Genomic DNA, 27258 nt, shown 5'->3' on the forward strand with positions numbered 1-27258 from the left:
AACAATGGAAGACGTGAGACTTTAAAGGAAAAAAAAATGAAAACATCTCAAAGATTATTTGGGCACTTCACGTACTATGCCCCCACCCACAGAACCCCAAGAGACAGGTGCAAGTCAGAGTGTGAAGAGGCCCTCTTCATCCTCCTGCTCCTGCAGCGTGTCACTGAGGACGTTTTTGCTCTCTCCAAAGTTCTGGAAGCTGCAAAGAAAAGAGGCAGGCTGGTAGAGGGGAACTGCGAGACTGGGAGAAAAAAATGAAACACGGACACTACTGATTTACAGTGCAATGAACTAAAGGCTGAGTTTAAAATTTTAGAGTCCATCCAATCCCAGTTTGTCTTTTCACAAACAGAGAAACTGAGGCTATGGGACAGGAAGGTATTTGCTAATGGACAGTATTATCAGGTGAGAAGACAGTGTCCTTAGCAAAATATAAAATCATGATCTAAATGCATTTATTAACAAAAGGCCTCCAAGTAGGACACTGGATGGTCATTTGGCTGGGCCTGTTTCCCCACTAGTTAGTGCCATTTGTTAACAAGTCTTATGGTACTGATACAACAGAGTAATGAAAGTAAGGTTTTCATCAACAGCTTGCACCAAATTTTTACATTTCTTTCCCAAAAAGCTGTAGATGGGACAGATATCCAAGATCTATTTCCAGGGACTCTTTAAGCACTCCTATTTTTAAAAATAAATAAATAGCAAAATCAAAATAACTGCTCTATGGTCTAAGTGGGCAGAAGAACCAAATCCCAAGAATAATATTCTAATTTTTTTTATCTTCCACACTTCCAGCTGTCCTCCCAGTGAACACCAGTTCAACAATATAAAATCTAGTTCAACTTATAAAAATGAGTTATCCACAGTGGAACAAACGTAGAACAGAATAGTGACATATTTACCTCACTTTCTTTTCTTTTCTTTTCCCACACAGTACTTCTATACATGCCTTTATTTTCATTTTGGATAGACATATGGTGTTTACTGGGACACGGATTAATGTGAGCTAAATCCCCATGTCTTTTTAACCTCTAAAGCTATGTCTCCCCATTCCTGTATTTAGTCTGAACACAGACACAAGTCCTGAAGCCACTGAGTCACCTCTGCTCAACTGTAGCAGCCAGTATAACTATTACAACTATGAGCCACGCAGGACGAATTACCTCTTGTGTTTCTGCAGACAACCGGCTTTCATGACTTTTCCTGCAAAGACAAAGCCATGGCATGAGTACAGCAGTCACTGCTGGAGTGTGTGGGTGGGATGATGACGCGCCCCCTAGGGCCAAAGGCAGGCCAGGGCCTGCTGGCAGGGAAAGCCATCCCTTTTCCTGTCCAGTGCTTGTTCTTCAGTCCCCTGTTAATGTCTATGACTGTGTTTACCTTGTGGGCCACAGTGTCAAGCTGTTTCATTTAAGAGTCATTCACTTACCTAGAATTCAGGTAATCACATAGGTTTTAAACTACTTCTTTATGAGCCAGACCCAAAATTCCTCAAAACTATAACCATGACTTTGGATGAGAGCTAGTAACAGGCTCTCACCGATTTCTAAGCTTCCTTTTGCAGTGTTCTGTGGCACAGGTGCGAGAATGTACAAGGGCCCTTTTGCTCAAAACAGCTGAGATAGTCACCAGTCACATCCTGTGACCAACTTCCCTGAAGCAATAATTTCTCTCCAGGTTAGAATGGTATCAGGTGCCATGTGCCTATATCCTACATGAAAACCACAAACTGTGTTTCACAGCTCCTTTTTGTGGTGTTTTTTGAAACTTTATTTCTAGGGAGAGGCATGCAGTGTCATGCGCCGGCTTGAGAATGGAATAAAAACTACAGGCCCGGTGCCCCAGAAAATGCAGACATGGACAAAGAAACACATTTGCAAATGATTTCCAGGGATTTTTGTCTCCCTGCAGGCCATCCAAGGCCCTTAGTTAGGAAAATCTGCCTTTAGGTAACACCAGAGACCAAGATTGTTTGTGGCAAAGCCTAGCAAAAGGAAGAGGTGATTCAAAGGGTTTTTACACCCCAAAACAAAAGCAACAATAGCACTTTTTAGTAATGCAAAAATGAAGATGAGACAAATCAGGGTAGTCAATAAACCTTGAACAAGCATCCAGTCCAGGAAGGTGCTCTGATTCTTGCGTTCACTTTTCCAAAATGTAAATTCTGCCCAGAAGACAATACCAAAAGCCATTATTAATTTAGGGTTACCTCCCTGTTGAGATGCGGGCTGCGATAAAGACCAAGCTTCTTGGGTGGCAGGGGTGACAGAGGGTTGAAGAAAGGGGCAGAAAGCAGAAACAACCCACTATGAGATCATGCTGGAGTCACCACACCCCTAAGGTCCATCTCCCCCTGTGCTGCCACCTTACCTTGCAGGAGAACGGCCCCGAGCAATGCCAAGAGTACAAGACCAAAGCCGGATGCGGTGATGATCATCAGCAGGTTGGTATCCACCTGTTTTATGGGTTGAGACACAGGAAAGGAAATCAGCCCACTGGCTGCTGCATGCCACTATCCAGGGATAATGCTGCCCAGCCCAGTGGTGCCCTCCAGTCACCAGCACCACCCACCACATTTCGCCCAATGTATCTCCAATCAAACTGATGCCAGCCTTATAGGGTATATGTTTTAAAAAGTGTTTCTTAACACCTAAGATATTTTACTTGTATCTCAGAATGTTCCTCAGTCTTAGACATCAGACATATGGCATTTTCGAGGCTCAGAGATCTGAAGACAGAAAGTAACTGTGCTGTGAGCTGTGTTTTCCAATGTCGACTCTCTTTCCTGGACACTGCCTAAATCCTCGGAGCTCTCCTCAGCCCTGGACAGCAATTTTCATGATTGATTTAGGCTTTCCAGCGAGATGCAGAGTGATGTTTCCCAGAGGTCATGTGGTGTATGATGGTATCATTGGGTGCTCTCTCTCCTGCCTCACTTTTAATACAAATTTCTCAGTCTTAACTTTTAGGGACACTGACACCAAAAAGTGTGAGATGCTGTCCTAAGCCAGGCATCTCCCATGGCCCATTCACACAGAAGCCTGGCAAAGCAGGGGCCACAACAAGAACAGGTCCGCAGATGTCTCTTAGAAGAGACACTTTCTCTTCATAGACATCTGTACGACCTGCAGTTTTACCCAAAAGTGATTTTAATCATTTTTATAATAATAAAAATAAATGAAAGGCCCCTCAGAAACAAAGAGAAGCATTGGTGTCAGGTATTGGTTGTGCCATATGTTAGTAACTCCAAACTGCACAGAAGCAGCATGGAATGATCTTCTGGGTCTTTATATATTTTTTTCTTTTCAAAGCATCTGCAGATATAGAAATCATTGATATTATTTCTGCCAAGAGTGTAAGTCTACACATTCTTTGTCTATTTTGTAAGAAATATGATGCATTTTGTCGCTTAGTAATATTCTGTTCTTCCTGGCCCACTTACACAAGCCCATGCCGTAGAGCTTTTAAAACCTAAGTCATACACTTCAGGTATTTCACAGATCTGTTACCTCTGGCTCTGTCACTGTCTCAACCTCTGTCTCTTTCTCCGTAGATGCTGAGAAAGAAAAGCAGGAAAATGGTTATATTTCTTTTACGAAAACAAAAAGCCACCTCCTAAAATAGGTACTTCAAGACCATCTGGAGTTTGAGCTGATGTGTTTAACACCACCTTTTCTTTTTTGCATATTTTTTTTGTTTTGACATGGTTCTAACCAGAGGTTTATCTGCTTGCCAGTGTAATCCCACAGGACCATCTTTATTCTGTAGATGAGTGGAGCGAAACATCTCACCAGCACACAGTTGGCTTACATTTTCAGAGGTCCCAGCAATGCATTCTGAATTTTTATCCAACAAGCAAATGTATTAGTCTTTCAGTTACCAGATACTTACTGAGCCCTTATAGATAAGACATGGCATATGTGTTAGTGCAGAAAATAAAATTTCAACAAATACAGCCACATATCACATAGCAACATTTCGGTCAATGATGATCCACCTCTGTAACCATATGATTATAACAGAGTGGAAAGAATTCTATCACCTACTGAGGTCCTAGTGTCATGATGTCACAGCAAAATGCCTGTGGTGATGGTAAACAATCCTGTTGCATTGCCTGGTATACAGAAGCGGAGCATGTACAGTCGTGTACTTGATTATAAGGGTCTGACACTGCTTTGCATATTTGCTACACTACACTCTGTCATTTTAAGTGTAGTCCTACTCACGAAACAAAGTTTTCTGTAAAAGAGCACGTCCCGCTAATCAGGCGGTTACCTCACTGCCTGACGTTACCATCTTTCTCATTTGCAGTGGATTCTCCTGTACATGACCTGATCTTGTTTTATTCATCATATGCCAGGCCACACTACATGTGTGTGCACCATGTAGCCAAGGGGTGTAGCAAGCTGTATCATCAAAGTTAGCCCACATTCACTGTGTTATATTCACATAAAAACAGAATCGACTTCCATTGCCTTCCTCAGAATGGACTGCCATCACTCAAGTGACACATGACAGAAATGTAAATAACTGAAGAAATAATCAGCTAAAATGTTCAAAAGTCTGTGAAGACAGAATATAATCCCACAGGCCCATGGTGTGAGCAAGGTAGAGCTGCTCTGGAGGTCAAAGAAAGCTTCTCTGAGAAGAGAAAATTTAAACCGAGACACACCAGTTACTTCTGATGTCCCAACTGCTGGCCAGTTACAAGGGCAATTTCTGATAATTTACCTCATGCTAAGCACAATTTCACATGCTACTTGGCCCCTATCATCTGCAAGGAAATTTTGTATGTGCATGCATCTGTGTGTGTGTGTGTGTGTGTGTGTGTGTGTGTGTGTGTGATACTGGAGAAATGAACCCAGGCCCATCTCACTGACCTACTTCTCCAAATCTTTTATCATCATCATCATCATCATCATCATCATCATCATCATCATCATCACCATCATCATTATTTTGAAACAGGTCTCCCTAAACTGCTAAGTTACCCAGGCTAGGCTCAAGCTTGTGCTCTCCTCAGCTTTTTGGAATGCTGGGATTACAGGTGTGTGCCACTATGCCCAGCACCCATGAGGAATTTACAGTACAGAGGAAAAACCAAAGAATCATTTGAGCCTAACAGGATCAGGGCACTGATAGGACCCCACATTACCTGTACATACAATGTGCTCCATGTTTATCGAATGAGTAACACCTATTCAGAGATAAGGTTGTAGAGTCTTATCTCTGTACAAGATCATTTCAAGTAGGTAGAACAGGAGCACCAGTCAAGTGAGGGACGTGTGAATCAGTTTGGCACCCATGTCCAGTCCCAAGCATCTGTGCAGGTGTTGACAGAAGAGGCAGACAGTGGCAAGGAAAGGCAGGGCTGGGGTGGACAGGAACTGGTCAGAGAGGGCCTTGTTTTCATGCCGGTAAGTTTCTGACTCTTGGGCAGCAAGAGCTGTCTCAGTAGCACAGATCTGGGCAGAAGGATGATGGAACAGTTCAAGGGGGAGTTAGCATGATCTCTAAGTCTGAGGCTCACAGATAGCAAAAACAAAGTGGGGAGAGAGATTTCACAGCTAGTGGAAATGACAGGATAGACACAGATAATAGAAGAAAAATTGGTAGGATACAGACATTGAATTTGCAGTGAAGCAGAAACAAGCGTCTTAGATAACTCTCAAAGTCCCACTCCATATAGCAGTCTGTGTCCTAGCTGTCTGTTGACTAAGATCAGGAGCAGGACAAGGAGAGCAGAGGTGATGAGCTGGCAGCTTGGAGCTCTGAGCGTGATGTGCTCACATTATTTACCTAGTCAGCACTTGATACATCTGAATCTGAACCAAGTTTGAAAATGGATAGTTGGAGATACTGACTTAGGAGTCATTAGAGAGCAGGGAGCCATTAAAATCTTCAAAGTAGACAAGAAATTCAACCACCACAGTTCCAGAGAGAAGCACTACAATCCTAGAAAATATTGGCATAATAAAGTAAGCAGACCAGTCAGGTGTTGTACTGCACACCAACAACCCCAGCATTGGATGAGGCTGTGACAAGAGGACTGTGCATTCAAGCCCAGCCTGGACAGCTCAGTGACTTAGGAAGACCCTGTCTCAAAATTTTAAAAAAGGTCTGAGGATATAGTTCAGGATAAAGGTCCAGGGTCCAGTTCTCAGTACCACCACTCCTGGCAAACACGGGTAGAGAAGGTAGAAGAGAAGAAAAAAGAACTCGAAGAAGTCGTAAGGGAGATCAGAAAGCAAAAGCAATGTGGGAAGCCAAAGCAGGGGGAAATATCCAGGAATGATGAAAAATCATCTCTATAATAAAAGCTTAAAATAGAAACAGAATATAAAACCACAGAGTGAGGAAGTCTGACTGTAACAAATGCCTAGGCTAATGATTACTGAAATTGAACATTAACTATTCCCCTCAACCTTCCTCATACTTAAGGGAGAATAAATGTGATGGGTATTGTAAGGCTAGTAATGTGGGACCAGAGAACTTATTGTTCTCTTAAGAAATTCTTCTTAAAAATTTCCTTCTTAAGTTTTTATGCTTCTAGGCATAGTCTACAGATCTGTGTACCCTAGATCCAGTCACTTCCAAAAAGCCTCACGTATGAGCACATGAGACTTTGAGGGGTTATCTAGAAACAATCCATAACAATGGATTAGCCAATGGGCTCTATAACCAATCCCAAGGGCCTATATAAAAAGGAAGCATGAAGATCAAAGAAAGGAGATGTGACTAAGAAATCAGACAGAAAGAGATATGAAGATGCTAGTGTTATGACTTATATCTATCTGTCCCCCTAAACTTCATGCAATCATAGGAGGGGTTTTTGGAGTTGTATAAATCTAGAGTGTTTGATGTTGGGATTAGGGATGTGATGCTGGGATAAGTGGCTCATGCTAGGTTTAAGGGTGTCCCAGTCTGTTTGTGAATTCTTCGGGTGGGTATCCTGGATGAAAAATAAGGGACAGAAAGAGGGCAATTTCCATCTGCCGCTGCTTTGCTACCGTGCTGTTTTGCTGCCTTGTGCCTACCCTGCCAGTCTGTGGACTATTTCTGCTCAGCAATGCCTCTCTGCCATGCCTGCCTTAGATCCAGCCAATTTTGGACTGAAAACTCTACGATCTGTCAACCAAATAAACGTTCCTCCTTTAACTTTGGGTGTTGGGTATTTTGTCTAGCAATAAGGACAGAAACTAAGACAGCTATATTGCTGACTTTGACAATGGAGGCAGGAGACACAAATCAAGGAATGCAGATGGCTTTTACAAACTAGAAAAGGTAAGAAAATATTCTGTCCTAGGGCGTCACATGGAATACAGCCCTGTTAACATCTTGATTTTAGAACTTCTCACCTCCAGAACTATAAGATAGAAAATTTGTTCTGTTATAAGCCACTGGGTTTGTGATAATTTATTGCAGCTCCAACAATAAACTCATATAGAAACACTGGTCACTAAGACTTGTTTAAGAGAACAATACCTCTGGGCTTGGATGAAGGAGATCAAGGAAAGACTGGCTTCATTTGAAAACTTTTTGTACATTTGACTTTTTTTCTGCACTATGTTAAAACTGATTAATTAAACTGTAAGCACAAAAGAATCTTACAGAAACTCTTTTTTTCCCCAGTCTACATATTCACCAAAACTTCTGAATTAATATTACATTTTCCTACAGGATGAGAACATATTCACATGGAAAAATACTAATATGTAGAGCTCTTAAGAGGCAGAACTCTCACAGTAAATTAATAAGCTGGCATTTTGGCTTATAATTTGGTCTCTTAGGATCTTGATAGTCATGGATTCTCTGGAAAATGGAATTCATCTAACACTCATCCCTGATTTTAAAATTCTGCCAAGTTCTGCCACCTAGCCCCCACTTTTCTGACATCTTGGACACTTAATAACATCATTAAATATTTATCCCAGGCTTCCTTGCTGTGTGAACTTAGGCTAAACACTTTCCTCCTCTGATTGACAGATCATTTATTTGACAAGGTTGTTATTTCACCAACTGATCCCCTATGTCCTTTTTAACCTTTATAATTTTGGATGACTTATTACAAAGAATTTAAAGGATCTGATGAAATGATCACTGCACAGTAACCTTTTAAAAAAGATTTAATACTATCCTTAGTATAAGCAATGAGTGTGTAAAACACTTAGTAATGTACACAAGAAAACATGCACACTTCCTGCTCCCAAAAGAAGACTAAAAAGAAATGCTAAGGATCTGGCTTTGAATGGAGATACACACAGTTAAATTCTTCATTAATTCCTTTGCAGAATTTCTATATTTTCTCAAATAGAGATTTTTTTAACTGCAAAATACTGTGTGAATCACTGGAAACTCTCCACAATAGCTCAATCAAGAGCACACTCTTGGGGTGTGTGGTATTTATCTGAAGTAAGGCCACAGTGACCTGCTAAGTGGAAATTTGAAGACATCTGTTAGAAATCTACTACCCACAGCCAAAAATGACTTCAGGTGATGCTGTTAGGAGAGGACACTCCTAGATGGAAAAGTCCTGATGTGCAAAGATACCACATACAGGAAGATGGACAGAGGCACAGGTGGACACATAAGTAAGTAGGCAGACAGATTATGATGCATGTTAATTTTATAAATAAAAACTAAATAATGACTGTCTATTTAAAAATGGACAAGGAAAGGGAAAAGAGAGAGAACAGAAGAGAAAATAGAAATATAGCTTTTGTAAATCAGGAGGGGAAAATGGGTTAAAGGGAGAAAAGGGAAATGGGGAAAATAGAAGAATCAAGATATATTATGTAAAGGTATGAATTCCCTATGATGCATGTGATCTTTTGTATATCAAAAGTGTATCAATAAAATTAATTTTAAAACATGTATAAAATGTAAGGAGGGCTATATACTAGATAATTCTATTGCACCAGTGCCATGTACTGGTTTTGACAAGGTATGTAAAATGCTGCCATTAGCAAATGTTGGAATAATGTATAGAAGACTCATCTGTTTTTATAATTCTTGTGAGTCTAAAATCATTTCTAAAAGGTCTTTAGAAATGGCTTACTAAGAATTCTTTCATATCATTCAGTCCTGTCCTTCTGCTTTAATTCCACACTGTCAGCCCTGAAGGTATAGAGCTAGGAAGGCACCCAGCACAAGAGAGACGGCAGACCTGCTGAGGCCTCCTGAAAGGTAGTGACTTGGAAATGGGGTGCAGCCAATTGCTTTCTCCCTAATACTGGAGTTTGTGAGTAAAACCGAGCTCTTTCTTCATGTCTCTGCTTTCCTCTGTTCCTTCTGCTGAATCTGGACTGAGAATGGCAGTGCCTCCTTGACTTCTTTCCATCTTTGATCAACCAAGGCTCTGGAAAAGCATGAGGTTCTGATAGGTCGTGCTTTTATCTTTCCCAAAGCAGTGGGAAGAGGAAAGACAGCCATCTCTGCCTGGAAACCAGAAGAATCTCACCAACAGCCTGGTACCCACTCCTCTGAGCTTTTTGAATGGCTCTGTGCCTCAGTTAACACCTTTGTAAAATCAGGACAGTGCACTGCAGGAGCAGTTCCTAAAGCCTTCTTGGGAGCAGAGATAGGCTGGCTGCAAAAGAATCCCTGGAAGACGTTTGTCGCACACACAATTTCTTGGCACCCTACAAGGATTCTAATCTAAACTCCCTGGGATTGCAGTCCACAGCCAGGTCTGGTGTTCACAAGCAGGACCATCCAAGTTCAAGGTCTTGGATCCCCAACTTCTGCTTCTACACATCAGACCTGACTGCTCTTGCTCCTTCCTCTTCTCTCTTCACATGCTTCTCTCTTGGCATCCACCCACACAACTCACAGTGCTCACTTGGTGGCCACCTGGCCACAGCTCACAGCCACCTCTAAGATGTGTCCTGCCTTGCCCAGCACTGAACTTTCCTCAGATGTAAGGGCACCACCGTCCTTACCCTTGCCAGTCAGCTGCCTCTGACCCTGTGAGCTCTGGCTCCCACCCGACTGGGGGTCCCACCCTCTCTACCTTCTCGCTGGCTTTTCTTCTCTCGTCACCGACATGTCTGTTCCTTTGACGGAGCAGGAGAAGAAGGGATGCTCCCCTGCACCTCTTCTCTCTCCCTCACCTCACAACATCTGAGGTCAACATGCAGGGATCATCACTCACCCCCTCTAGTAAGCAACAAAACAAGGCTTTTAAGAACTCAGACTCAAGAATCAAAGAGCCTAGGCTCAAACACTGGAAACTTCCTTAGCCTCTCCAAGCCTATCTCTCCTCCTTGATGATGGTCAGGATCACAGGAGCTTCCTCTCAGATGCAGACAATGCCTCTCCAGGAGCCAGTCCGCTGAGAGCACTGAGCCCCGCTCTGGCTTATAACAAGCACTTATAAAGTATCTTTTATTAGCAAAGGTTTTCAGAATTATATCTTTAGCTTTGAACGATCACTTATGAGATAATATATAACAGAGCATTAACATACTAGCAAGTTCTTATTCAACACTTATCATATGAACAATCACAGCAATTATTTTAATCATGATAAGTCCATCAAGCAGAGATATGCGTCCTGCCCAGGCCTCAGGCTCATATTTCCAGTGGCACACTAGATGTGCCTCAGAGATTTATTTTTCAGGTACTGAGATGTGAGCCGAGAACTGACTTACATAACCAGGCCTTTTCATTTTTTTTCTTTATTCCAAGACAAGGTCTGTATAAATCACTCAGTTGCCCAAGCTGGACACGAACTTACAAACTTCCTGTTTTAGCCTCCAAATATGCTGGCATTGTAGACATAGGGCACCACACCTGGCTCACAGAGACATTTCAAACTCCAGATCCGCTGGGTAAATGTTACTCTTACTCCTGGGGTTGTTTTACAAGTTAACCCATCAGCCTCACCTAGCCGGACAAGTATGGAAAATCAGGTTTTCTTCATTCTCACTTGGTGACTAAGTCTTCTGAATTCTAACTCCTAAGTGGCTTTGACTCTGCCTCTCTCTATTGCTGCTGCTGTCATGATTCTAGCGCAGACTCTCACCTCTCACTTGCAAGAACCAACTGGGTGGCCAGCCTTTCTTCCTTCTAATCCATCATCTGTACACTTGCCACAGCAATTGTCCCTAAAACAGAACTGAAAGTGGCATTCCTCTCTCAGAAAAAAAAATGACTCCTTCTGACTCTGGATCAAAATCTAAATTCTTTTGCCCATCATACAAGTCCCTTAAGAACCTAGGCCACCCCACCTGTGGACTGGCTTAGGACTATTTAACAGTCCAGAGATTTTCTGTGCTTATCAAGCTTCCCTGTCTTGTGCATGCTGGTCTCCTTTCACCTCTCCTCACTGCACTGATCTCTTCCAGAGCCCATTCAAGGGGCATCGAGTGAATCACTGCTGATTGCAATACGCTTTTCTAATACTGAACCCATCTTTCCCTCTTTAGGCCTTCACTGTAACTTTTCAAAAATCGAATCCAGCACAGAACATGTTGGATGACAGCGCCCTGTGCACACACCTGTCTAAACCACGGAAGCGTCTGACCCCTTTGAGAACAGTGGTCAAGACTGATTCATGTCCTGTGCCACAAATACATAAGCAACTATAGATTACACAACTGCGATGAGTCTAAGTCAAACACCAGGGAGGGAAGACAAAACCTAGGATTGTATCTCCAACCACATTTGCCTCAGAGAAACCTTTGACTCCATGAAAAGGGCAGCTTGATTTGGACAATGAAGGTTGGTTTAGCTTTGCAAAGAAGGTAGAGTAATAGAGAAAAAAATCATCCTCAGAACATCCTTACCCTACTCTACCTTCATCTTGTACCTGAGACCAAAAAAAGGCTAGCATGAGAATCAAAAGCAAAGAACAATTTTATATTAGCAGAGCAATGTTCATTGTTTTCCATTTCTGTAGATTTCATGCATGTTTAGATGCATTAAACTTGAGTTAGTACTATCATTTTGACTTCATGATGGTGATAGGCATAATGATCCATTGAGTGGTGGTGGAAAAAGCAAATTATAATACTTTAGGAATAAATTTGAAACTTCATCTACAAAAAAAGCCCCTCTGAGAGACAATTGTGGCCAGTGTGGAACAAAGGCCAACTTTTTAGGGGGTCAAACTGGTTGGCTGCAGACTCAGCTCTATTCTAACTCACATAAGCCCTCTTTCAGCTTTCTGAGTTAATCTGAGCTTACATTTCCCATCTTGTCTGTTTCCCAGCATTACACAGGGGGATCCCTAGTCCATACCCCACCTCCCATCTCAGCAGTGCAGAGACACATGATTACATCTCTAAAAACTGGCTGTATACCCTGCCTGCCTCCATTCAGCTGTGTGACCCTGAGTGAGTCACTGCACTGCTGAGCTTCATGTCTATGCAGCCACAGGGTGGAGGTGAGGATGTGCCACCCTGGCAGGGCTCCTTACAGTCAAGACCAAACACCTTCCATTTGGAGGAAGCCACCGAACTGGGAAGAATGTACATGGCATTGTCTTATAACTATACAACATGACTCTAGGTATCCTTGGAGGGCAAAATAGACATGATGTGATTTTCAAGCTAAAATCATGTGATAGAACCTCCATATATTGAGCAATATAAAGAGAATGAAGCAACTGAGAGGCGGGGTAGAGTAATTCTATCTGCCCACAGCAATAAGCCCATTAAATGCAAAAGCTGCCTAAAAGATGTCAACAAAAAGCAGCCATAATCTCACATTTACTCTACTCCTCAGTAGAGAATTTTTATTATAAGATTTTAAATGCTTTTCTTACTTCCTCCAATTTGTAATTTTCCCATTCATTGGTTATTTCCCCAGAATGACTAGCAGGGTTTTTTTTTTGTAATCATAAAATTATAAAGTGAATATGTAGTTAGAAAGAACAGGTGGTCTACTGAGGGCTGGTAGAAACTATTTCTTATTTCTCAGCTGCACTGATCTAAAAAGGAAGCTGAGAATAGCAACAGAAGTGTGCAGAAGGGAGGAAATAGGAATCCTACATAATGATTAATATTTGCCACCAAATCATTAGACACTGGGCATCTGTAACATGCATTTTCTCACTTATCCACTCTCGGACATATGCATTACAATTATCCCCATTTCACATTTTGAAGAAAGTGAGATTTAGAAAAAGAATAAGAAACTCACATGAGATGTTAAAGAATAGAAATCACAGTATGGTGATATAACCATGAGCCTTTCGATTCTCAGTCCAGCTCTCTTTCTCTCTCTCTCTCTTAGCCCCTACTTAATTCTATCCAGAAAATTAGTGCAAGAAAAAACTAGAAAAACTGGATTTGGAATGCTGAGGTAATAAAAGCAAACCTGCAATACAATCAGCAGAGGAGTAAATCCTAGGCCATTTTGCCTTCTTCCGTATATGGTATGGGCTTGGGACTCTGTTCCTCCTAGGTTAGGGGTCCACAAACAATAGAGATTAGAGTCTAGAGGGAAATTTGGGAGCATTTCACAAATTCCTGGACTAGGTAAGAAGTGAAATGAACTTTAGAGTATTGAGAACTTGTCTCCACTAACAGATGACCAAGGGGGACAATAAACCTACAGAAGATCTTCATCAGAGGTTTTATTGTTGTGCTTGACATTGAATGATGGCTCCTAAGCATTTGAAGTACTGTAGAATTTTGGAGAATCTAACGAAAGTCCTGGATTTTCTCCAAGAAAGCTTGTGTATCCACAAACGCATAAAACCTTACATGGAGTTTCGGGTGCTTTATGCTCCCACACAGACTGTCCCCCCGAGGAGTTCAGAGACAGAGCTTTAAAAGTTTGTGAAGTGGTCTGAGCTCTTCTACTATCAAGCTGTGTGATCTTGAGCATGTGGCTGTATTTTGCTGTTTCATTTCTAAGCAAATCATTGAGGAAGAACTGCTACCTTGAGTAGTGCCAGAGAATTTTTTCCAGTAGTGTGGGTGGAACCCAGAAAATTTGCACTAAGATAGGTCTCCAGACACCTCCCCAAATTTTTAAATTAAAATTTAAAAAGAAACCTTTTAGATAAGATATCAGTGAATCGCCAAGATGGTCAGGCTGTGCTTGAACTTGTGACCCTCCAGCCTCAATCTATCAGAATGCTAGGATTATGGCCATGCACCAGTAAGCTTGGCTCAGTGCTAAGGGTGTACACACACTCAACTGTAGATGTTTCACCAAACAAATAATGCATCAAAAAATGGGGAAGAAGTTGTTCATGGAAAGAAAACTCCATAGAAGCATGCAGAGTCTTTAAAGTAGATAAAAAGCATTTTCATGAGGATGAAGAGGTCAACATATCCTTTAAGAGGCTATGAAGGGAACCAGGAGGGAAACAGCATTGCATGGTGTTAGATCAAGGCTAGGCTGGCCTTGGTGAGGCCCACCTGTAATGCCAGCACTTAGGAGGCTGAGGCAGTAGGATCACCACTAATTTGAGGACAGCCTGGACTACATAGGAAGTTCAAAGGCAGTCTGAACTCACAGCAGGAACCCATCTCCACAAAACAAATCAGCTGAGAAGACATGGATTAAATCCACATGCATCATGGGCTGGACAAGTTATTAATCTTTCACCTCTAAAAAGATTATCACTGTATGTATCAAGAAATGCCTATTGATAAAAAAGACCTTAGTATGAGTTCCCTCATACAAATGGTGATCTCCCATGTCTTTACCTATAAAATGGAAATAATATCTGCCCTTAGCTAGAAGATCACTGAGATTAAAATATGAAAATGGATGCTAAAACACTTAAAACAGCACCTAATACACAGCTGGTTCCTCACTAGGTGGGAACTGCTAATATTACTGTGGATATTTCACTGTAACAAATAGTGGGACTATAAGTGGTAACAGGTTTTTATTTCAGTTTGGAAGGCCAGGTAAAATAAAGTAATATCTATAAACATGCAATGGGAGCTAGTTTGTCTGGATCTGTTATCTCAGAGCTATGTGGCTTTGGAAAATTTACATAAAATAGGGCCATGAATATCTGCCAAAGACATGTTAAATGACACGGCCCGGGTGGACATCTTAACATTGACTCACCATATATATAAGGTGTGAACAAGAAGTTCAGTGAATGTTTAAAATTTTTTAAAGTATTATAATAAAAAATACATTGTCATTAATATTCCTTAATATATCCCCCCTCGCTAAAGTCATGCCTGTCCCATTTTTCTTGACACTTTGTGAAGCAGTGTTGAAATCCTGTGGCATGAGTATCTGTAGTTGTGCTGTCGTGGCTCCTTTGATGCCCTGAATCAATTCAAAATATTCAACACAATTCTGTCAAATAAAAATATTACAATGTGTCCTCAGCCACAGAATATGGCACCACATGAATTCTAGCTCTTGCCCCAAATCAGAGGGACCATGAAAGATAAATGTTCTGAAGAGATGCAGGACAGAAAAGCAGCCAAAACACTGTGACTGAGGACCCTCTCTCAGGAAAGTGTGCTTACAGAGCTGCTTCGGAAAGCAGCAGTGATGCTGAGACAAGAGTGTCCGAAGGGAGGGACAGCATTCTGTCTGTCACTGTCATAATGTTCTTAATTTAACCATTTATCATATTTTTTGTTCACATGTCATATGGCTTCAGTAAAACTCATTTCTCTCATAAGGACCAAAGTGACCTGGAGACTAACTGGTGCCTCACAACAAGCATTTCTTCAGTACCACCGACCATGGCTATGCAGCAGGCTCTCTCTCTCTCTCTCTCTCTCTCTCTCTCTCTCTCTCTCTCTCTCTCTCTCCCTCTCTCTCTCCCCCTCTCTCTGCTGGGATTTGCTCAGCAGGCATGAAATGAGACTTAGCAGAGGCATACTGAGGAAGGTAAGACAAGGCATGATGCCGCATTTCCTCACAGCTCAGTGTGCAGTAATCTAGCACTTCATCTTGATTTATATTCTTACTTCAGAATATAAAGCCTATCCCTCCAAGCCTGACTTCTGAGCCTGTGTGAGTGATCTTACATTGCCTCCTATGCAGAGTTAAAGGATGGCTGCTCTTTGGCTAATAAACATAGACACAGATACCCACACCCTCTGTTAATCAGACAGAAGAACAATATGATGTGTTCTTCTCAGGAGCTTGAAAATGGTCACATCAAGTGTAGAGAGGATATGGGAAAGCACAAATTCTACTGGTGGAAAGTCGAGCAGGATAGCCTTCCTCTTGAACAATTTTGTAATATCTGCTGAGGTTAAAAATGCACATTTTTCCACCTAGCATTTCTACTTCTTGGCCACCAACTTATCTACAGAAACATTTGCATAAATGCTTAAGAACATACATTCCAGGGCTTTCACAGCAACACTATTTATATTAATGAAAAATGAATATGCTATTATATGCTATTAAATAGTAAACAGATACTGTGAGACCCACACTATAAAATAGTGTGCAGCAACTTAACATAATGATGCAAATCACTACATCAACTAGACAAGACAGTGGACCGATGTATAACATTAAGTGAGTAAAGCAAAATAGAGATGAAGCCGCACATGGCTGCTGATGACTTTTTACAAATACACAGCGTAAGCCAGGCCTGTAATCCCCACACTCGGAATGCCTAGGCAGGAGGATCCTGACAAGTTCAATAGCAGTCTGGGCTACAAAGTGAGCTCAAGGCCAGCCTGACTGCATAGCGACCCCTGTCTCAAAAAGATAATAACAACAACAAAAAATATGCGACATACAAAAATATATTTCTGTGCCATGAACACACATAAGAGGATGAAAAAAGATCTAAATAGTTTGTCTTTAGTGAATAATAGTGATTACCTTTGAGGAAAGTTCTGGAACTGAGGACAGGGTTTCAAAGAGGAGTTTATTTCAGTACTTACATGCCCCTAACCAAAAGTACCTCAGCATAAGGATTGTATGATTTAAAATAAAAAAGTAGTATTTTGAAAAATGAGTAGGCGCTTTATGCACCATTATTCCCAGCTTCAAGCAGAAGTTGCTGAGGAAGGATGGAGATACTGCCAGAGGGGCTTGGGAATGGAAAAGAGGAAGGCAGGAGCCAGCCCTGAGGCCTGCAGCGAATTTCACTTTCATCTCAGCTTGCAGGAGGAAGTGGGACAGGACCACAGTGCAGCACAAACAGCTGAATCCCAAGACAGGATGCGAGGGTGAGACTGTTCCCACACAAAACAGCCACAGGGACACAGCTGCTCTTGTGGGAAAGAAGGCACTGGATGACTTACCCGCCGTCTGGGATGTCAATGGGTGACCCCAAGCTATGGCTCCTTAAAAAAAAAAATAAAAAAGGAAAAGATAAAACAAACTTACTGAGCTTCTACAAAGAAAACTGATGCACTTGGAATTAGCAGGAGACCACTTGTCTATATGGCAAAATGCCAGAGATGTGCCACGTGCCACCACAGAGAAATCCACAAGAAAAATGTTCTCCTCCCTGTCCCAAGAGACACAGAAAGGAGCCAGCTACAAAAGCTTCCCCATTATCACTTTGTGCCAGTTGGATCTCACCACCCAGAGGACTCAGGATCAAGTCTAATAATCTGAGTCACGGTCCCATCTTTCAGTGGTTGCCTCTCCCTGAGACAAAGGGTAAGGAAGACCGAGCAAGTGTCCCCAGACCTTTGGACGGGAGCAAGCCGCTGTCTGTAGAAGTCTCCTTAGGGCTTCTCCGAGAGTCACTGGACAGAAGAAAAGTTCCTGATCCTGGAAGAGAAAAGTGGTTGACAAAGTCACCTGAAAATACCAGCATTAATAGTAGTTGTGGATGGTGGGACCAGGGCTATTTTTATAGCCATCTCTGAATGTCTCTGAATATTTCCAGTTTTCCTCAAAGATTGCAGGAATATTTGGAGAAACTACAAATGTTGTGTCATAAAATGATTATTTAACAGCACATAGGAATTTTTTAAATGTACAAAAATTGGTTAATGCAGAGTTCTTGGATTTTGCTGACAACTCAAAGTATAACAAAGGTCTACTACTCAATATTCTATATCTGTTTGAGCTATCCAGGTCTTATTGAGGCAGCTGAAATGCCTATGTAAACTTTCAAGCTTTCTCATTATTGTTTTCCAAAATTCTCACCTCAGAATCAGAGAATGAAATACATGGAAGCCTTCACAACCCACCCAGCTAGAAAAAGAGTCACTTGAGAGGTGTAAAAGGCAAGGCCAAGAAAACTTAGAAGCAGGAGACAGACAGACAGAGAGACAGAGACAGAGACAGAGAGAAAGAGAGAGAGAGAGAATAGAGCCATTTCAGCATGAAGGGATATTTGAAGCTGTTTTGAGAGCTGTCCTCAACCAGTCTGTAATTCAGGCAGAGATTTGCTCTAAGAAAGGACAAAGCTGGGGACTGACCCAGAATAACCTTTCCTGATTCTTTAATAAGCAACTCCTGCTATGCTCCAGCGAGTGAGAACCCAAATGCTGACTTTGCAGAAACACACACAAGAAAAGAAACTAAAAAATTAAACAAAACAAGCAGTGTAGCATGCTACATCTTTAAACACACCAACATGCATGCACAGCTGCCCAGTATTACAGGTTGCACTGTGTCCCTCCAAAATTCAGCTGGGGAAATGACCACCCTCAATACCTCCTAATGTGACTGTATTCCACATAGGGCTTTTAAAGAGGAGATTAAGGCAGAATGAGGTCATATGGATAAATCCTAACCCAGTGTGACTGGTACCCCTAAAATTAGATTAGGACACAGGAAAGTCAGAGAGGAGACCACATGAAGACATAATGAGTAGAAAGTGATCTACAAACTGTGGAAAGAAGATATAGAAGAAATCAAAGCTGCTGACACCTTAACTTCTAAAACCCGGAAGTAGAGGGAAATAAATTGCAATTGTTTAAGCCACTCAGTCTGCAGAATTTGTTATGGTAGCTAGGTCAGCAAACAAATACACACACACACACACACACACACACACACACACACACACAGGAGTACATCACTGGGAAGCCCCATGTAGTGGGAGAACCCTGTTCCAGGAAAGCAAGGCACATGTGCCAGTAGAAGAGGAAAATGGCCATTTCCATCCTGTACCTGCTGTGGACGTGGGCCCTTCCATGGACGGCTCGAGTGCGATCTCTGGTGCAGAGGTTGGCCTTGTCAGGGGGCACAGGGGCGCTGTTGTTGAGAAGACAGAGGTGGCCTTTGTCTGAAGTGGGACTGTGGCTGTGAGCTCACGTGTAGTCACAAGGGTTGTCGACGGCACAGTTGTAGTTGTTGGCATGAGAGGGGTGGTGGCTTGGAGGGAGGTCGTTGTAGTCAACAGTGTTGGCTCTGCAGCTCTGGTTGTAGGCATGTGTGGGGTGGTGGCTGGCTTGGAGGTTGCTATAATCATGCCTGTTGTTGGCAGCACAGTTGTTGGCAGCAAATGAGGGGTGGTAGTTTGGCGGGAGGTTGTTGTTTGTCTGGTAGTTGTCGGGGCTGTAACCAAGAGAAGATGTGTTATGCACCAAGCAAGAGGGGATCTATACATTCCTCTCCATTTCTGTTACTTTCACCTGGTCCACTGGCCTGGCTCACTGTAATGCTACTAAAACTGGGTTTCTTGCCTCCATTGTTTTGTCTTCCAATCTATTCTACTTACAATAGCTTGAGTATTTTTTTAAAATTGCTAATCTATTTATGCCAATTATCTAGTTAAAATTTTATGGGGTCCTCCTTGTCTATAAGATACAGAATCCAGCCCTTTGGCATAGATAGCACCATCTGTCCTGAACCTGCCTTTCTTTCTAATCACATGTCCTAACTCTCTTCTCACTTTTCTCAGACCACTTGGATTTCTTCAGTTTTCTGAACACATCAGTGGTCTTTCAGCTATAGGAATTTCTCATCCTATTCACACTTTACTAATCCACTAGGCTGACTCTGCCGTATCATTCAAGTCTCAGCTACAAGGTCAGATTCTACAGTAAAGGAATCTCTGTTAAGTATTCTCTTGATCTTCACAGCATTTATGCTATTTAATAACTACATATTTCCTTAATTGTTATTGTGTACTGTCTCCTTCTCCGTCTAGACTGTAAATACCATTAGAAAAATCAGGTACTATATTTTGTTCCCTGCTATGAATTTAATACACATAACAGTGTCTGGCAAGTAGTAGGCAACCTACAATGATAATGCTGTCTTCTTCTTACATCAACGATTCATTCATGACAACATCACTTAATCCAACAATATCAACCTTTGGGTTTATTACTCACAATTTATTATATGATTCTTACCATTTCTACAATATGCAAAATTCCTACAGATTCCAATGAAACAGAAAGACATTAATTGTTCCAACTGAACTTAGAAATGACCCTATAGAAGATTGAGGTCAACAAGTACATTATAAAATGATAGCTAGATATATCAGGTAAGACAAGCCTGGGATTGGAGTCATTTATCTTTAATAAATATCATTGTCCTCTTATGTCAAATCAGAATAGCACCTTCTAGGTTACATAGTTGCTTTAAGAGGAAAACATCCTAATTACCCTAATATGTAAGGAAGTTCTCTAATTAAAAGCATGCATATCCACTGGTGTGCAGTTTTAGTATGCATTAGATAAATTTGCAAAGCGTAAAGCATAATACTTGGAGTCCCCACTCTCCAAGGCATCAGTCTGTTGGGAGCAGAGCCCAGGATTGGAAAGCTCAACTAAGACAAGCATGAATGGTGATTATCATTAACATAATTCAACTCCAGGCTCAGTGCAACTGATTCTATAAACTCAAAATCTTTAGGAGTCCCAGCACATGCCAAATGTTATCAAAACCAACAAAGAGGGATATAGAAAAAAGCCAGGACACTGGTAAGATTGTCTCCAAATCCGATGACCTTTCTTCTACCAGAAGTCACAAACTATCTACAGGATGGAGCTGTCCTACAGATGTGCTCTACTCAGTTTGTACCATTTGTTATTTTGTTTTTCAAATTAGCCAATATATAAAAGTTAGTTCACATAAAAACTAGGAGTTCTGAAAATACCAGGCATACATTTCTGCAAGGTGACACACAATTCCCTTGATAAAGTAAAAGATGCCCTCTTCAGATTCATTAAGCAACTCACCTGTTCCCTGTCTTTCCCTGCCTCCCTTCACTCTTTTCTGTGGCTGTCTTGGCCCCCTCCACGGGCACCGTCTCTGCCTGCTCCCTGTCATGACTCATTATTTCCAATCTCATCTTTCTGCTCCCTGCTGAAGCAAGTTTGAGCTCCTCAGCTCCTCCCAGTCCATCCATTACCTATCAGTTGGTGAAGTTCTCCTCCCCCAGATCTGAGTCCCATCTGCTCACCTCTCCTCAGCACCAGCTGAATGTTCCTCTTGACATCATTGAACCAGCCAGGCACTTCTATGCGACAGCAGTACACCCCACTGTCCCCTTCCTCGGTGTTTAAGATGGTCAAGGAGACATCGCCCCTCCGGATACTCCCTTGGACTCTGTATTTTCCTGACTTTCTTGAGGTCACTTTAGTTCCGTCTGTGTGGATAAGCTCCTGGTTGCATTTGGAATTGGGACATGGGCCTCTTCCCCAGCACATGCTGTTGCTTCTTGGAGACCAGGATGAGTACAAACAGGGCAAAGTCACTGATTGACCCAAAAATGCCTTCTGGATAAGCTCTGACCTAGTTGGTGCTGCAAAGAAAAACAGAAAAACTAAGTTGTGTGGTACCAAAGTCTCTATATGCTACAGTTTTTGTGTAGATAGATGCTTCCAGAAAGATGTAGAGTCACACTCTATGTGTTTCTTTAGCATAGATTTTGATATGCCCTTTAACCCTGCCAAGCTTCTATCTCAACATGCTGCTGTCCCAAATGGAGAGAGTTGGCCACCAGAGTCTCTAAGAATCTCAGAATTCATTTCAGAAGCAAGACCTCTTTGTTGATGTGAACACTCCCATCTTGAGTGCATTTCAATAAGCCAATAAATTCTCAAATGAGAAGCCCTGACCTTATAATTCAATTACACTATTTTCATATAAAACCAATCCAAAATCAACTATGGATTCACCATACTCAATAAGCAAATATTGTGCACTACTGGTTGAATGCCTCAAAAAGAACAGTGGTGGACCTGGAAGATGAGCTGGTAAACTGTTTTCCACATGCTTTTCCATTTTTAGTCCATACTGGAAATGAAATTGGCTTGCTCCAGACTATCTGTTTGCTGTTTACATAATATGACTTCAGGAGGAGTTCATGGATTATTTACCAATTGGTCTTTAATGGAAAAATAATGATTGTATTTTGGAGCACTCAGTATACACTTTTGATTTATGAATACATTATAGTAAGTTTCAGTTTAAGTAAGGTACTAAGTAAGGTAACATCAAAGAGGTTTCCTATTTTGTGGTTTGAGCAATTAAGAATCATTTAGCGATTTTGAAATATCTACTACACTATTTTTATTAACTGTGAATACCACGCAGTGCAATGAAGCACTAAAATTTATTGCCCTTCCACTGTGATGTAGAGCCAGATGACTGCACCTAAATCTGTCTTCATTCAAGGGTGGGTGTGAGCCAGCTAAATCTGTCTTCATTCAAGGGTGGGTGTGAGGTGTTGTGTTCCGAGACTACTACAACATCCTGCTCCACTCTAACAAATCTGGCAAAAGACATAACCGGAAATTCACACCTGAGGAAACAAGAGCAGCCAGTGAGTTTCAGCTATTAGACTGGCAATGACTTAGGGTACAGACGATGTCACACTGGCCAGGGTGTCATTAAATGAGGCTCCCAGATATTTCTGGGCAGGCAGGAAAGGATGAATGTGAAATAAAATGAGGGCATGAGTTAGCACAGCTATTCCTGGAGTAAGTCAGAAATTTTTGCTCACATTCAGTACATGAATCCTAGCTACATCCTGAAGATCGCACAGATGTCACCTCTTTTAGAGAAACACATGCCTATTTGCAGGTGCTTATCGCAGCCTCCACAGTGGACCACACTGTGCACACAGGGCAAATGATTAAAGCACAGCTACTTAGATTCCATGAAATTCCATATGGATGAGTAGAATGAGACACTTATATGAACTGACATGAAAACTCTAAGCTGGATTTTAATATATAACAAGAGCAAATATAATTATATATATTTCTGCTTAGAATGCATAAGATTGAAAACTAGAATGAAGCGAGTCGGGGATATCGCTTAGTGGCATAAGCCCATGTCTGGCAAGTGCAAGGTCCTGAGTTCAATTCCTGGTACCAAAAAAAAAAAAAGAGTTAATAAAAAAGAAATCTAGAATTTAATATAAAACTTTTCTCTGTTAAATAAAGGAATAAATTGGTTTGTGTTTTCACAGCCTCAGTTGTATGAAAATGAATGCACTGAAAAGTGTCTGATGGGACAGACGCCAAGCTCCTGGCTTTAGTTACCTCCAGGATGAGAGGAAAAGGCCTGGACTTGGGTGTAATGGTAAAGAAGGATTTCATTCACTTAATCTTCCTTTTGCAATGTTTTCACTATTTCACCAAGAGTTTCTATATTCCTCACTTGATAAAAATTTCATATTTTATAAAAGGAAGCAGAGAAGCTTGGGCAATCAGCAGCCACCCCAGGGAGAATCAGCCAGCGTCTCCCAAGATCCGCCCCATGTTGGAATTTAGGGCGCTGGGAAACCAAGCAACCAGCTCAGACTCCCCGGTAAGTGGCTGTGAGCCTACCGGCACACAGGCTGAGAATCAAACATCCCACCCTGTCCCCCACATTAGCAAATGGGAGCTAGAGGTCTGAGCCTCTCTTGGGAGGTTGACCATATGCAATATAGCAAATGGGGAGATTTCCTTCTACCATCTCTTTGAAGGCAAATATTGTCATCACTGTTTTGCTTTGTTCTGATTGATGTTCTGATATTCTGTTTTGATAAGTTCTATACTGTTCTCTATTTGGTTGTGTTTTGCTACATCTGATTGAAATAACAACCATTGTGAAGATAACAAGATATACTATGGCACCTGTTACTGTTATCCCTGGGGCCTGTTGTGACATTCTGTAACAGTTCCACTGCACTGCCTCAATTAGCTTTGTTCTGTCTTGTTCTGTTGTATTTCACTATCTTCAAAATAAAAAAAAATTTTTTTAAGTAAAAAAAATAAAAAAGGAAGCAGAGTTTGGGTGTAACAGAAAAACACCCATTTTGGTTACATGGTAAACCTCATGCTGCCAGTCACTGCTTTGGTGTCCTTGGAGGGAAATCAAAATAATTGTCATCATAAGACAAAAAGGATAACACTCGCCTCAGGAAGAGTCTTTTCTTCACAGTACAAAAGCAGGTTCACAGGACAAAAAGCATCAAATGCCATGTGAAATTAATAACTATTAGTACAAGTAACCAAACACATTGGAACTTAGAAATAAGACAAGATACCTCTTTCCAGATGCAGAGCTATTAAGGAAAAAAGAAGACAGGTGTGGTAGCTCACACCTGCAATGCCAACACATGGGAGGCTGAGGCAGGAGGATCACTGCAAGTTCAAGGCCAGCCTGGGCTACAAAGTGAGCTCAAGGCATCCTGAACTGCATAGTGAGACCCTGTCTCAAAAAAGACAAAAGAAAAAAAAAAAGGAAAGGAAACACTGGTAAGGGAAGAAAAAAGTCAGGAAGGGAAACACTCCTTTCTCTGGAATACGTGAGTGTACATACCCTAACCTACATCCTCTTTAGCTGGTGACTTTAAGCAAAGTTCTTCCCAATCCAGACCCTGGTTTCACCATGCATAGCAGAGGTGGCGAACCTAAGGCACACATGTGACTGTGCTTTTAAGACATGTAAGTTGTTTTTTTCTAAATGAAAACCTCCATATTCAGATTTAAATGTGGTATTGGCACTTTACAATAAGTAAGAGGGTTTCAGTGTGTAGTTTGACACTCAATCTCTAAAATGTTTGCAATCATGGATCTACAGAACGAAGGGCTTTGCTAGGTGCTTCTGAAGAACACATCCACTTTATGGTTCCCTATACAATCTCTCTCCTTTAAGTATTTTAAAGTTTTAGAAAAAGCATGCTTAAAAAATCAAAACAGAACAGAACCAGTCAACCGAACCAGAAAGTTCACCAGGTGCAGCCTCATTCAAGCAAGGTGGAGAAGCTCATGGGATCAGAATCCTGAAAGAATCAGTGCATGTGGACATGGACCTTGGCAAACTATGACTTGACCCCCAAACCTCAACTTCCTCAGGCAACATACAGGCCAGCAAAAACACTGGGAAAGAACCAGGCTTGCTGAGCATGTTGCAAGGTTCAGCTCTGTCTGGACAATTTAATAAGACATAGCCTCAAAAAAAGAAACATTTTTTTTAAAGTTTTTTAAAAATTTTATGTTAAAGAGAATAAAGCCAAATAAAAAAAGCAGAATAAAGCTGATCAAAATAAAACACTGAAAGTGATACAGGGCTCCAAAACAAGATAATAAGAAATCAACAATGGCTACCAGAATATCTCTTGAAAAAATAAATATTTTTTTAAAGGGCTGAGGATGTAATGCAGCTCAATGTCCTAGGTTCAATTTCCAGTACCACAAAAAATAAACTCAGAATAATGGACTATAGTTTTCTTACATTAATAGAGGGATGGCAGGAGAAACTTACACTGTACCCAAAACACAAATGCAAAAGCGACAGGATTGCTTTTGTTCCACACGTTATTTCCTGTCTGCTATGTACCTGGTATGGAACTAAGTGCTGGAATACAACAGCAAACAAAGCGAACCAACATGGCGCCTGGGGAAGGAGGCCCCCAAGTGAGCAGATACTAAGGGGCACAAGATGTGGGGTGCAGAACTCCAGGGGTGATGAGAACTCATGGCCAATAAATCCTCAATTAGTCTGGAGGCAAAAGCTTGACTTCCTGGGAAAGCTGAAGACTATGGAGTGAAGGATGACAGAAATTCACAACTGAATAACCACGGAGCTTTAAATGGCAAGGGCCACTAGATCAAGGGCCTTGATGAATAGACAGTTAAAGGTCTCAATTACAGTCCCTCCCTGCATACTTAGAGGAGCCAGTGCAATTTATGCATATTCTCAGAGTCATTACCAGCAATCCCTGCAGTGGCAGCCTAGATCAGAGCAATGGCCATATACTCCATGAAAAAAGTTTTCATTGGCCCAAATGTAGGGTATACATTCGCATTATCCAAGTGCTGGTAACAGTATGCAAAAAAGAAACCTCTCACTGAAGCCCTATCCCCAGCCAAATGAGCAAACACTCCTGAACAGAGAGAAGAGGAAGAAATACAGAAGGGGCTCTCAGCAGAACAGCTTGCTCTGTCTCTGACTGTGCTGTAGCACACACGCAGATGAAAGTTCTTGGCCCCCTCCGTCCAACCCTTACTTCTATGTCTTTTGTTCTCAAATTGCTTTTCCCATGTAAATACAAATTACCTCACTCTATAACCCCCCAATCAATCTCTGGGTAAAAACCTTGTGTAACAAGGCAGTAGAGAGACTCTCACAAAAACAAAACAAGGCTAAAGGAGGGAGGAACATAACAGAAACCCACTGTATCATAAGGAGCCCCCCAAGGAGTCCCACATGAAAGGCTTTTGAACACTTACTCAGATAAAGCCACCCAAGCACTACTGCCAGCCAGAGGATGAAAACCCCTGTGGACATTTTGACAGGAGTCTGTCTGTCTGTCACAAATTCATGTTTTATACCATACTTCCTGCTGACAGGGTGGGACGTGGTAATTTCATTTCTCTTTTTTCCTCCATATCTTCCTTTTCCTCTGCCTGAATAGCCTCCCTCTACTAGAGATGCACAATAAAATATGCTGAGTGCTCTTCCTATGGTGCCCGGGGGTGCGTACAGATGGGTGGATAAGCCACGCTCATCTTGACTGCTGCAAATTTGGCAGTAAAACGGCATAAACTCTGCCCAGGTAATGGCTCCCAGGGGGATTCCTTGTGGGCACCAAAGGAAAGTTAGACTGGATCCCAGGCTGGAATCATTCTCCCGCTGCCTCCTGCTCTCCTTGCCCTCATAATAGAGAAACGATGACAGGGTCTCTATCTCATCGCATCACCCCAAACAACATGTAGTTTTTTGGGAAGGAAAGGGGAGGTTCAACAGAAGCACCCTGGGGTTACAACACAGACCCAGGCCACAGCAGAGCCAAGGTCTGGGTCCAACACTACTAACTGACAGTGAAACCACTTGATGGGGAAAGTCAAGGAGATAAAGCAGAGTACAGACCTGAGTGAAGGAGATGATTTTATTGTCCTTTCAAGGTTCCACAGATATAGTGATCTATCTGTC

At 41.7% G+C, this 27258-nt stretch overlaps 1 protein-coding gene across 1 annotated transcript; it reads right to left on the minus strand.

Annotated features, from left to right (window-relative positions):
• Positions 1-26688, minus strand: LOC101789332 (T-cell immunoglobulin and mucin domain-containing protein 4). Its single transcript, XM_013156053.2, has 9 exons — positions 26556-26688; positions 21287-21628; positions 19039-19425; positions 17602-17685; positions 17208-17249; positions 3513-3559; positions 2374-2458; positions 1167-1206; positions 1-199 (listed from the first exon to the last, which is right to left on the minus strand). Exons 1-9 carry the CDS (start codon positions 26611-26613, stop codon positions 115-117), a joined length of 1170 nt encoding a protein of 389 aa, XP_013011507.1. The 5' UTR covers positions 26614-26688; the 3' UTR covers positions 1-114.
• Between the last annotated feature and the right edge of the window lie 570 nt (positions 26689-27258).

Source organism: Cavia porcellus, unplaced genomic scaffold (assembly GCF_034190915.1).
Source record: "Cavia porcellus strain 051 isolate PalLab524CR breed Dunkin Hartley unplaced genomic scaffold, mCavPor4.1 scaffold_19, whole genome shotgun sequence".
NCBI lineage: Eukaryota > Metazoa > Chordata > Mammalia > Rodentia > Caviidae > Cavia > Cavia porcellus.

Excerpts from the sequence above, each read along its gene's own strand:
- LOC101789332 (XM_013156053.2), bottom strand. The coding sequence starts at position 26,613 with ATGTCCACAGGGGTTTTCATCCTCTGGCTGGCAGTAGTGCTTGGGTGG. Across the intron at positions 21,629-26,555 it reads GCTTGGGTGGCTTTATCTGA|CACCAACTAGGTCAGAGCTT; the intron begins GTAAGTGTTCAA and ends TTTTCTTTGCAG. Across the intron at positions 1,207-2,373 it reads CGGGGCCGTTCTCCTGCAAG|GAAAAGTCATGAAAGCCGGT; the intron begins GTAAGGTGGCAG and ends TTGTCTTTGCAG.